Raw genomic sequence first — 12,585 nt, 5'->3', positions numbered from 1 at the left:
GACTCGTGTTTCTGAAACCAAAGATACTCCTGGAAATCCTAAACGATAAGTGTATGGGATCCATTTAGGAATATGCGGAACTTTGTCTTTACTTCATGATCCTGCTGTAGGTGTGATGGTTGACAGAACCTTGGCTAGTCCGGGGCCGTGACAGAGAAGTATCATCGAGCGGCTGGAAACTATTGGCAGTGCACCTACAGGTACCTGCATCCAGTCACTGAAACGACGGTGATCACCCTTTTTAGGGTCAGCCGCGTACAATGTTCTCAAAGAAGAAATGCATACATCTCGCCATGGTGTCGTCACAGCGGCGTGTACGCAAAGGATATCTTCATGTATAAACTCGTACTGAATAGCCAGTGGACCACATGCTCACGTTCAGTGCAGATGTACTATGTCCGCACTACTCCCGCTTTTCACGAAAATAGCACTTCATTTAAGAAGTATTATTAAACACTACAGTTGAGGTTGATAGCACGTAAGGCGAATCCTTGCATGCTGTGCAGACATAGAGTGAAGCAATCAACTGCGCCTGTGCCGATGGCTTTCGGGTCACAAACAGGTTACATGATTTCTACCTTTAACAAGTCATTCCGCGGAGACCCTTTTTGACAAAGCACAAGACAATACCAGATGCCGGTGCTCTAAAGTGCAACAAGATTCACACATAGGGCGAGAGGACGCTCTGAGCGTACTAACATGAGTAGCCATTGGTGTGGCATCTTCCTTCGAACGTATCGAGATTCGTTGATCGCGGCTGCCAGCAAGCTTGACATACCGGCAGAACAGGCGGTCACCTTCGGCTGTGTCAAGCTGCCAAAACGGTTGTAGTGTACGAGACGGAGGTACGGCGGGCACACTCGATTGATGGGATGTTCCTAGATATCTCATCGATCGTAATAGAGTCGATCTTTCTGGGTGACAGCTTCTGCCCATAACCCAGCAATACTATCTCACCGCGTACCGCTTCTGTTCACGCCTCTGGGGAAGCTACCGCCGCCATCATCGAGTCAACTGTTGTGAACATCCGTAAGCGCGCATGCAATGTATCATCAGTCCAATGATCCTGACTTAGCGTAAGACGATTCTGGGTCGCAGTTGCACTCAGGTAATGCTATGGCGGTTAGTGTGGTGTGTCGACGTACGCAGCAGGAACGTCAGTGAGTCGATGTCAAACATACCCTCCACATGTACAAGAGACTGTCCACTGGTCCTATGCTTATGGTTAGAACGTAGATTCAGATGATCATTACTGGCGCTGAAGAGCCATAAGACCTACTGGCTCTTTCAGTAGCAAACCGTGCATGGGACAACTAGATTACACGGGTATGGGAATGTGCGGGAATATGTGACGTGCTGCTATCTAGCGCACAGTACAGAAGTATCGGGAGTAGTTCGCAGCGCTCGCGGTCCCATCACAAATAGTGGGGGAATGAAAGAAGAGATACCGTGCGTCTCACGCGGCGCCAATGTCCTTCACTGCTCGCGCGTAAGCAGCCACAGGGGACAGACCCTCCTCTTCATCTCGTGCGTCGGGATTGTCCGATTTCCGAGACCAGCGCGAGCTCGCCAGCATTCTACTGGCGCCCATAATGCCGCGGATGCCTTGGGCAATAAGGCGGGTCGTGATCCACTGCGCAAGAGACATGCCGGGAAAGAGCCCCAGAAGATCCTGGATGGTGTTTGCATCAGACGGAGAACCGACAGTACCTAAGGCGGTGCACAAACCTTAACATCCCAGAAATCTCTGTGGTGCGTTATCTTCCCTGCATCGTTAAAGGACAGGCGGGTGAGGATGGGAAGAGATAAGTGAAGTATTGACGGCCGGGGGTTCTGAGCTCCGGTCCCTCTACCGCGGAAGCTGGCTGCGGGACGGGGGACAGAAAGGGAAAGCTGGGAAGACGTGGAGGGCAGTGAATGCGTGGATCCTGTGTCTTGTCCGACGAGCCCTGGCAGGAGGTCGACGTGTAGTGTGTGCTCAACGATTATTCTTTGATGGCCGTCTGTGCATTGGGCGACATTAACGACACGCTCGCTAACAGTATGGTGTAGCGCCCTGGACACCACAAGTGGCGGACTTCGTCTGGACCCGACTACATGCTCACCGAAGCTATCGCTCTCAGAGACACTTGTAACCTCATGCCACATGCTGGACACTTTGAACCATGACTCATGCAGTCCACCTTCTCTCGAGAGGCCGAACAAGCTGCACAGAAGGGCTATCGGTTTGGGAACATCAAGCTTGGCAAGTTGGCTGGCGAGGGCGTGGATGTCGGAGATCACGGTGCGCGATGACGCCGTTACCAATGGGTTCTCGTACAGCGCATTTAATTCATAAAATCTCTCGATCACGTCCCATGCAGGAATAGTGGGACCGTAGACGAGATCACAGATATCGAGAGCAGTAGATGGAGCACGAGTCGCGATAGATGTCCCCGATTGCAATGCGCTTGGAAAGTGTACTGTGTTGCTCATAGTGACTCTCGACGAGCGTCGGCGGTTGTGGCTACGAATCAGATGCAACGCCACCAGTGGAGTCGTCGTGTGGGGTTAGGACCGTCACCAGAAATTAGGGTTAGGGTTTGTAGGCTCATGGGCGCGCAGTTCCGGGGTGTAGAGCTGCGGGCTACACTAATCGCGTCGTGTAAACGCCGTAGTATTCAACATCCAGCTGCCGTATTTTATTGGTACATAGTCTCGTAGAGCCAACCTACAGCTACCTTCGAACCTGCACCGAGTACAGGGCGGTGTCAGGACACAGGCTGACGCAGACTTGTAATCAATCCCCCAAGTAGCACCTGCGATTGACATCCAGGACTTCCACGGACGTCAACGCCAAGGCACAATACCATCCCTGTATCCGAGAGCGCGCGGGGGCCCCGCTCGTCCCGCATACTTGTCACCAAACGAGGGCGTCATCCGGGAGAAGACTGACATTTTGGGCATGCCGCCGGCACCCAAGCGAGCGGGCGAGTGATGCTATCTATGCATCGCAGTGGTCCCACTATTGGACCACCGAGCCAGCGCTGCTGACAAGAAACACTACTAGGGGCGCTCAGATAACGGATTACTGGAAATAGAACCCAGCTAAAGGTACTCACACGGACGTCGAACCCGACGGGCAAGGGATACGCCGCGTTCACGACCCGCAGCAGAGGTCACATTGTCATCAGCATCCTTCCTCGGCGCATTCTGCTCACGAGCTCGGGATAGAAGCTGCTAGCACCCCACCAGCTTACTGGGGCTTGGACCTGGACAAGTCCGCGACGATCCCTGATACGTAAATTTTGAGGATGTAGACATGGTTTAGAGCATTGATCAGACAGCCTTTCAATTCTCCACCGCGCGTCAAGGACGCCCAGGCCACAATAATATTGCGCTGGAAACAGGCCCCGGTAACGCTAACGCTAATGGCTGGGGACACACCTTATACTCGTTGCCCGCGAGGCACTAGCAACCAGGCGAACAATGGAAGCCAGGGCGTCATTGCAAATGCGCGCAATTATGGAAGTCATCTGTGGCCTAGAATGATACACAGATCGAGCACGAGTGCGTCGAAGCACACATTCTCCTCTGCGGTGGGTCGGCGCATGACCACCTGAGCGACCATGCTACACCGCCAGACTCATATCCGGCTCTCCTAGTTGGCCGATTTCTGCGCTGCACCTCCGCAAGAAGGCTTCGCGAGACCCTGCAGCATGCTGTCAGTCTGTATAGCAGGACCCTGGCTTGCAATGCGCCCCCAAAAGACAAAGGGAGCGTAGAACGAGCTTGGTGCCGTTGACCGCGAACGCTGACGCGCGCGCCCACGGTCATTGCCGTCCACGTTCTCACCTCGTGCCTCATTCACATAGGCCTCAGCGATTCATTCAACGCCGCTGACGTCGAGAAGCGAGACGCAAGATAGGCTAGTAATCCGCTTATACCCCCTTTGGCGCGATTGGGGTAGAGTCCTTGTACACCGGAGTCCCTTGCCCCCGAATGCGCGTCCGCGGTCCCCATGGCGCGCACGAAGCTAGGCAGCAGTAAAGGTGCCTTTTCGGCCGGACCTCGCGGACTTTAGCCCAGTCAGGCAGCTGCTGCGTCTCGAGGGAGGGAGGGACGCGCTTGCGGTGTCCGCACTCATTCTCCTTGATTCGGGCCCATAGCAGCTTCGAGAGAATTGCCGGTTGAGCGGATGATAGCATCAGCAAGTAGGTTCGCAAAGCGTGCGTCATTACCGGCTTCGGACACGCGCGCTCGAGGACACGATACTGCGAGATCGGAAACGTGCACAGGGGGGCTTCTTAGACCACCCACGCTAACTTGTCTGCGTCGAACGAAGGTCGCGGACAGGGCACGCTTCGTATCGCGTTCTCCCGCACAACACTTCGTGTCGGCCGGGGTTTTGCCGGGCGCGAGCTCAACACTCAGGGCCTGCCCGCCCACGCGACCACTTAGGTTCGAAATGTATTGCTGCGTCTGAGTGACGTCCGAGAAGTAAGAAGGGTTATGGCACTGTCCGAGAAGCAAGCAGATTGACTGTACAGTCCGAGAGCCGGGCATTGCGATACTTGTGCCGAGATAAGGGCAGCTGGCTAGTGTATCTTGAAGCTAGGTCGACCGCTCGGGAACCAACGTTGTATGGGCGCCACAGAACCGAAAGTTTGAAAGCACCGGCCAAGGCGCGCTACACTGTGGACACCAATCTGCATGATCTTCGCGAGCAATGCGGGGAACTCGTCTGCGACGATGGCGGACTCGACGAAGTGCCTTCCGAAAACAGTCCGTGGAATCGCACGCGTGCCCCCTCTGTAAGGCACCCTGCCAGAGAACCTGCCGGACTGTGAACGTACCTTTCGTAATTTGTCAAGGGGCGAGGAAGAGTCAACGGTCGCTTGGGATCATTCCACGATGCTGTATTAACGATTGCAGGCAAGTTCAAGAGACCAGTTGAACGAGAAGCGACGGGAGATTCGCGTCGCGCGACTGTATTGCGCAGGGTGTGGCAGCCAGACCACTACGGTCGGGAATAGATCGGTCGCTGCGAATCGGTCCACTGCAGCGGATCAGTCGAGGCTCAAGAAGGACGACGGGCTGTCAAGGTGGTTTACGAGACCGTCGCTGCCGGGCGCGGAGCAGCGGGAGGCCTTCGCGGTTCTTGGAAGGCGGACGCCACGGCTCACTGCACGTCGAGTGTGTCTGTCAAGTGAATGCCGCACTGCCGAAAGACACCGGCGGACCCTGGCGTTGCATTCGCGTTGGCGCCGTGTACGTCTGTGGGCCCGACGTCCAGTGCAACTGTCAAGATGCTCAGGTCCTGAAACGCGCCTCCCACACCCCTGGACCGCACGAACTGGCCACGAGAGCCCTGGGTCCAAAACTTCAGGAGCCTAGAAGTCGCCCGCTGACGGAGCACAGGCAGACCGGCCCTTGGACGAGCACCCTAGAAATAAAAATGGGCCGTCGAGGCGAGCGGGTGCAGGGCGGGAACGAACAGTGGCTGGCGAATCCCGCCACCACGCCGCCGCCAAACAGGGCGAGGCAAATGCACCCGTATCTGACTCTCCGACATACCACACACCATGCCCCGGGTGACACTCGCAATCACGAGTCATATGAGGGCGACGCTCCCCGCCCCTATTAGTTATCGGAGTGGACGAGGAGCTGTGGAATCGAATTAATGTGTATTTGAAACGCACCCCGGGAGTCTGCAACAGCGTCCGTGGAGTGACGCGCTGCTGCGTATACGCCCTGGTGCTCCTGTCACTGCGGTATCGCAATTGCACATGGGGCGAGGCGGCGCGAGGAGCATATGGCAAGGCAGCGAATATGCCGCGCCGGAGCTTGCGCTTGCAGGGGCGTTTGTCAGTGAGTCAAGGCCTGGTCCGGCGGCGGCGGGCGGGCATGCGGGGCCACAGACAGGGACCAGCGCACAGGAGGCCGCGCTGACGTCGACACACGCCGCCCGACGTGCCACGGCCGGGCGCACCACGCCGCCTTCCATAGCAGGCTCGCTCACAGACCGCCTTGGGTGTCGCGCGTGCGCCGTGACAGGCTGCTGCCACACGCACGCACGCCCGGCCAAATCTCGCTCCGCGCGCCGCCGCGTCTTTCAAGGCGCCATCATGGGCCCCGCGCGCACACACGCGCACGCACGCACGTGCACTGGACGTCCAACCTGGACGCGTGGTCCGCCAGGAAGCACTCGCCGCTCCGACGGCGGCGGGGGCGAGCCTCGAGGCGCACGCAGGCGTTCAGACAGAGTCCAGAGTCCAGCCAGACGAACAGCCGTGCGCGGGTCAACGCTCAGCCCGCAGCGTGCGCACGGTGCACCGCGCACTCGTCGCGGCTTCTGGGGGCTCGGGTACACGCTAACGGCGCTTAGGCTAGGGGCGCGTTTCAGATATCACATCGAGGGTGCGTGCGCCCGCCACGACGGGGACAAGGATTCCGCGATGGCCGCCAAGTGCGCTATCGCGCGGGCGAGCAGGGAGCAGCACGTCAGCCCCCACCTCTCCGCCACCCCGGCGGCCCGTGGGCCCGCGGGTGCCGGAGGTGCGATAGCGATCCCGGGAGAACGATTTCGCGCGCGTGCCAAGTCCGCTCGCCCCCTGCCGTCATTTGGGCTGCTTGCGAAGGGCAGAAGCATCCCACAGCCAATCAGCGCGAACCTGCGCAGACCGGTGCACTTCAGGCAGGCTCTCACACCATCTGTCTCGCAGACATCATCACCATCCAGGAGAAGGGCACGACGCTTCCTGTGGCAGCGCGCAGACCGATGCACACCGGTGTTTCATGTTCTTCTCTCTTTTCGCATTGTACGGCTTCATTTACGCTATCATTACAAGGGGGAGAGCAGTATGCAGAATGAGATGAGCCAGAGCTGATACGACGTAGATAGATCAATAGATAGAGCGGAGAGCACGCAAGTTCGACCCACACCCAGACACACGAGCGGCCAAAACAGGTACGGACTCATACCAATAAGTAACAAAAAATAAGCACGAACGGGCAATGATCTCCAAGAAGCCAATGAGTGCGAGCGAACCATGCGAGTGTTGTGTGAGTGATACAATGAGCGCCGACACCGGCGGGCGAAGAGTACAGAGCACCAGTCTTTTTGCCGTGCTTCTTCATGGGGACGTCGCAGGACACGTGCGTGCGCGCGGGTATGAGGCGTTTTCGCAGGGGATATCGGGCTAGCCAGAGCATGAAGAAGGGGGAGAGGGATAGTACAGCGGCAGCGGAAGGCGATGGTTAGGGAGAATGATAGCAATAGATAGGGGATACCGCAGTCGGCGCCGTGGAGACCAGTGCAAGTCTATGCGAGAAATACAACACGATCAGATCAGGCCATGACGGTCTTGCGCGGCTTCGCCGACTTGACGTTGGGCCCGAGCTCAGGCCCCGGCATCGGCACGCTCTGCCAGCCAGTGATCTCCGGGATGGGCACGTCCATGGGACGCGGCTGCTGTTGTGCCATCGGCAGCGTCGTCGGGAGCGAGCCTCGCCGGAAGTAGTCTCCCTGCGGCTGCTGCTGCCCCGGGTAGAACGGCATGGACGCCGCCTTGCGCGGGGCCGGCAACCCGATCGAGTGCGACTGCATGGACGCAATGTCAGACAACGGTGCGTTCGGAAGGCGAATGCCCCCGTCAGCCGTCAACGGCGGTGAGTGCGAGTTGGAGTCGCGGAGAATGGAATATGTTTGCGAGGCTGGCGAGCCCATGGACGACGGGGGAGCGGACCCTGACGAATAGACCGAGACTAGATAAACATCATGCAATAATCAACACCATTTCAGGTGCGAAGATAGCGGGGGACTTACTGCTATCGTCCCAGTCGCTGGAGCCGGAGACAGACGAGTTCGACGATACAGATGCGCGGCGCGGCATCATGCCGTTGCCGTCCGCCTCGCCCTCGCGCCCCTCCTTCTTGACCATCGACGGCGGGATTTTGCCGCCCTTGGGGCTCCCCGCGACTTTGGGCTGTTTCCGCGTCTTGCTACCTGCACGCAACTCGTCGAAACGCAACGGGCGTGGACGCAAGTGCGTGCGCTCATACAGACCGCACTTGTTGCACACGATCTTGCCCTGGTTGAGGGTCGATCGACGCCAGCTGGGCGGCTCGGTGGTATGGCAGTTGTGACAGCGCCTTCTGAGGAACTGCGTCTCCTTAGACGCGGCGTCGTCGGTGTGCTGGACCATGATACCGTTGTGCGGCGCCAGGCACGGCAGGGGGTGCATCCCTGTCGAGCCTGGCCGGCAGAACGCAGTCTGAGAGGGGACGATAACGGATGCCGAGTCCTCGGTTTTGATGCCTTCTAGATGGTGGTACTCATGGTAAGGGGGGTGCGGCGAGGAGACGGTATGCGCGAAGGGCTCGTCAAACTGCTGGCCGTGAAGAGTGTCGCACATGCCAAGCTGCGGGGACCCGTCAAGCGACAAGGGCTCGCTGTAGACGGTGCTGGGGCGAGAGCCGTACGGACTGCTGTTCACGGAGTCGTGGTCGTTGCTCAGGAACGGCGGCGGCGTGTACATAGCGTCCGGGCGGTCTTGCCGGACGTAGGGGAAGGTGTTGCGGCGCGACATGGCGATGTCGTGAGGGTGTCGCTGCATGGGGAGAGACGGCTCGCCGTGGATAGCCTGAGAGATGTGGGACCAATGTGCGGGATGCTGTTGGTGGCGCTGGTCGAGGTAGGAGTCATGGCCGGCGTTATGCTCGGGCATGTCATGGTCATAGAGCTCCTCGAGAAGAGAGCCGCGAGAGCCCGGGGGATTGTAGGAGCCGGGGTAGGGCGCGGACCACATATGGGCGGCCTCGAGGGTGTGGTGCTCGGGGACGATGCCGTTGTCGTCGTGGTTGCCGTCGAAGATGTAGCGAGCGGGATTAAGGTCCATGGAGGGCTTGTAGTGGGGGGAGGAGAAGGGGGGCTGCATGTCTGAGCGGGGGGAGGGTGTGCGAGGAGTGGAGGCGTCTGAGTAGGATGTGCAGTCGAAGAGTAGGGGTTCCATGTGGCGGGCGGGCGGGAGGAGGAAGAGGGTGCAGCTTCGGGGCGCGTGCAGAAGGACTATATGGAAGCCAGAGGGCGAGGAATGGGCAGCGGGGGACAGGCAGACCCACGGACGGACGGGTACTCGTTTTGAGCAGAGAGCATGCGCGGGGAGTGTCCCGGGGTCCCAGAACGCTGTGCATGGGCCGAGAAGGGCTTAGCGCGAAGCCTGCCGCAGACCCAGAGCCTCGGGGCCAGCGGTGGCACTCGGACAAACACAACCGAGTCTGCCCACAAAGTCCACGCGCTGCCCTCCCACCTCTTCCAGAAGCAACCCACCACGCTAACCCCTACTGCGCCCGCCCGGCCACTGCGCCAGTCCCGCGCACAGCGGCCAAAGCGTGTCCCCCTTCCATGTCCATGTCCACTCGCACTAGTAGTAGCACTCACCCACCCACCCATCCGCCACCGGCACGCAGCACGTCACGCATTCCCACGCCCCGTGACCCTGGTTACGCCCGATTTCCAATCCCATTTTTGCGTTTTTGCCGCAACAGACGCGCGCATTTCCATATCCGGGAGACTCCCCTGCTTCTCACACTCCCGAAGTGAGCTGTGCTCTCATCTCATCCAGATCTCTCGATTCAATGTGCTCCCCGCCGAAGATCTCTCGGTTGCTGCCGTAGTCACCACGGCGTCTTATTACTCCATAGCGACCAGAATGGACAAACGCGCCAAGTCCCATCCAATCCTCGCCGCCCCGGCCCCGTCAAACGCACAACCGCGCCTCTCCACCTCTGGCCCAGCGCTCGACCATCAACACCGTCCTGAAGCACCTTCTGCTTCTCCCGGCTCCCGCGCCCATCCTGCGTGCCTGCAAACGATTCCTGTCCCCGTCAATTCCCTTTCTCGGCCGGCGCTGCAGCGCCTTCCTTCCAAGTAACCCAGAGCGCGCATACATCGCCACTGCTTCCGTACTTGCCTATCTGCGACCCCTTCCTCCTCCCCCCCACGCGTTCGTCTCGGTTGCAAAGGGCAGGACCACCCGCAGCGCGCACACCGGTTCTATACGTACAACAAACCTTGCGCTCGGTCCTCGTGCATGCTAAGGGTTCCTGTGGGCCACCGGGGGCGTCGCGCGTGTATTAGGAAGGCATAGCATTCATACAAAGACCACAAATATATTTCCCTTCTCATACGGACAAAGCGAAGCCCAGTAATACAGCACCGAAGGCCCCGCCACACCAGATAATAGTGGTAGAGGCTGCGCACCCCGTCCTCAGAGCTTTCCATATATGCAACTTCTTGTGTGGTCTCCCCACTGTGCACACACCGCACTAATTGTGCTATTCCTGTGGGCCGCGCACCGCTCACAATAGCAATCCCTGAGCAGCGCCGATCTCCATTTGGCGCGGCACAGGTGGACTCGACCTGGGGTACCTACACGCCACGGTCACTAGGCGGCCCTCGGTACGCGAAGGCAGCTGCTCACCGTGCTTCACGGCAACTGTGTAACACTGGCAGAGACCAAGAGAGGCAAAGCGATTCCTCGAGCGAGGACCGGGTCGACGCCGCTGGGCGCTCCGGAAAGCACGTACGGTACGTCGTGGAAGGAAGAAGCAACGCAGCGCTGCCTCCTATCTTCCGCGTCTCTCCGCCTTCCCCCCCACCCCGTCAACGCCTGCGCCCTTCGCCCCTTCGCAAGCGTCCAGCCACGGGGAATGCCGTGGCGCGGCGCGAGCGCAGCGGAGAGAGGCACGGCTGCAGGGCTGCAGGGCGCAGAAACGCACCCGCGTCGACCTGGCCCTTACAGATCCGTGTCGTAAGACGGCCTTGCCGACGCGAGCGCGATCGCGGGGGGCTTCGCGGTCCCCGCAGGTTCTAGCGGTGGCCAGCGCAGCCCGTGCGGTTTACGTACGCCCTCGCGAGTGGGGTAGAAATGACGCGAGAATCCCGGAAAATGTGGATGCGTAAACGAGCGCCCGCGCGGGGCCGGCTCTGCGACCAGCACGGTGCGGACATCGCGGCAACACGCTCTCGCTCGTCTGGGCCCGTGGAACGCACGTTTCCTGACGCTACGGGAGCTCAGACCGTCGTGCAAAAATTTCAGCGGGCTTCGAGCTTCTTCGGAAAAGTCGGAGGGCACAAGGCAGCAGCGGTACAAGCAAACCCCCCGCCTCCCCTCCACCCCACAAGACGCTGATTGCGCACCTTATCGCTGTGTGGCCACCGTGCACGCACACCGGACCCGCGAGAGGCCATAGCGTGATCGACGGCCCAAGAGGAGGCGACGGCATAAACACATGTCGCGTTATCGCTTGTCTAGGGCCCGAGTGGTGTGGATGCGCAACTACGAGCTGCATCGCCCATCTCCAAGTGAAACAAGCCCATGGGGCATGGCGGCCATGCGCTCGAGCAGAGGTACTTGCGGCTGGAGAGACGAGTACTCACAGCGATCGGCAGAGTGCGCTCGGACCGTGCCACGATGACTTGTTCCTGCACTGGTAGGGTCCATGCTCGCATTGATGCGCCTCCGGTTCTCGACATGCAGCGGTGATGAGATGCAGCTGGCTTGAAGGCCGGTCCGGCGGCACAGTGCTGCATCAGAGCGACAGTGATGGGCAGGAGAGACCGACCTGTAGCGCGCCGTTAATGAAGATCCCAGATGTGGGTGGGGGAGCGGGAAGGGGAGGGTTTCGGCGCTGGAAAGAACCAAACGCGGATTTGGAGGCCCGCAAGCAACTGGATATCCATACATAGCGGAGAGCCAATCTGAGTGTCGGATGACGTCGGACGCGATCCGTGCGTGGTGTTCGGGGTACTGGGCCGCCCGTTGCGGGCTTCCTCGATCACATTCCTGACGACGAAATCCCCGACGGGACACGTCCTCGGGAGCCACACTTGCCGTCCACAGGTCGTCGTCGATGGCGCGCGGCAGCCCCTTGTGCCTCGCATCCGCATGTGCGGCGCCGTCCTGCCCGTGCGGCGTGAGTACTCTCACCTCACCTCCGCATTGACCGTGGCGTGAAAGTGCACCCGACGATTCCGCGGCGCCTCGACGTGCATATTCGGCTATTGGCCGTGTCTCAGTACTTCTGTCTCACAGGCTCTCAAGGTGAGCTATCAGCCTTTCGGGTCAGCTCCGTGGTAATTTGCATATGGTGCGCCGCGACTGACGGCACCCCTGCTGTCCAGCGTCCTGTCGACGGCGTCACCCTGTGAAATCGCGACCACAGCAGGTCCCACAGTGGGGACGCCGGTCACGTAGGGCATACGGGCGGTGCACGATGTGGTCATGACACTGAATGTTGGCCCTTACACTCCATACTCGCTTCGCAATGGCTCCGTCGCCACAGGGAGTCATGGGCGAGTTACCTCGGGTAGCTAAGTGCTACAGATATGGCGGCGGCACGACTTCCTTTCCTACGTTGCTCCCTCGGTGCGCCGCCGCTGCCTTTTGGTAAGTCGTCATAGTCATGTCGATGCTCCTTGCATCCTTCTCCGCGAGAGAATCGAACCTGATGCTATCACACGCACTCGACTTCGTGATCGTTCACAGGCGTTCGCGGATGCTCATAATGAATTACTGCATAGCATCGTTTCTCCACGACGTG

General features: G+C 59.5%; 2 protein-coding genes across 2 annotated transcripts; both read right to left on the bottom strand.

Annotated features, from left to right (window-relative positions):
• Nucleotides 1–1,456: 1,456 nt before the first annotated feature.
• On the bottom strand, nt 1,457–2,475 carry POSPLADRAFT_1059531 (hypothetical protein; the record flags this gene model as incomplete). The annotated part of the gene is made up of 2 exons (XM_024481167.1): nt 1,457–1,672; nt 1,729–2,475. The coding sequence occupies 2 exons, from the start codon at nt 2,473–2,475 to the stop codon at nt 1,457–1,459; spliced, it is 963 nt and encodes a 320-aa protein (XP_024336131.1).
• Nucleotides 2,476–3,920: 1,445 nt separating this feature from the next.
• On the bottom strand, nt 3,921–12,268 carry POSPLADRAFT_1150767 (hypothetical protein; the record flags this gene model as incomplete). Its single annotated transcript, XM_024486460.1, has 25 exons — nt 3,921–4,253; nt 4,300–4,497; nt 4,674–4,815; nt 4,836–4,896; nt 5,215–5,425; nt 5,682–5,831; nt 5,972–6,091; nt 6,143–6,368; nt 6,495–6,740; nt 7,031–7,181; nt 8,468–9,049; nt 9,103–9,380; nt 9,430–9,479; nt 9,751–9,845; nt 10,047–10,086; nt 10,244–10,292; nt 10,346–10,411; nt 10,570–10,740; nt 10,783–10,967; nt 11,170–11,328; nt 11,423–11,569; nt 11,608–11,713; nt 11,767–11,945; nt 11,978–12,043; nt 12,149–12,268. 25 exons carry the CDS (start codon nt 12,266–12,268, stop codon nt 3,921–3,923), a joined length of 4,131 nt encoding a protein of 1,376 aa, XP_024336130.1.
• Nucleotides 12,269–12,585: the final 317 nt, after the last annotated feature.

This window comes from Postia placenta, assembly GCF_002117355.1.
Source record: "Postia placenta MAD-698-R-SB12 unplaced genomic scaffold POSPLAscaffold_12, whole genome shotgun sequence".
Classification (NCBI taxonomy): Eukaryota; Fungi; Basidiomycota; class Agaricomycetes; order Polyporales; family Adustoporiaceae; genus Rhodonia; species Rhodonia placenta.
The sequence above is the reverse complement of the archived record's forward strand: the minus strand, read 5'-3'. Positions and strand labels throughout refer to the sequence as shown.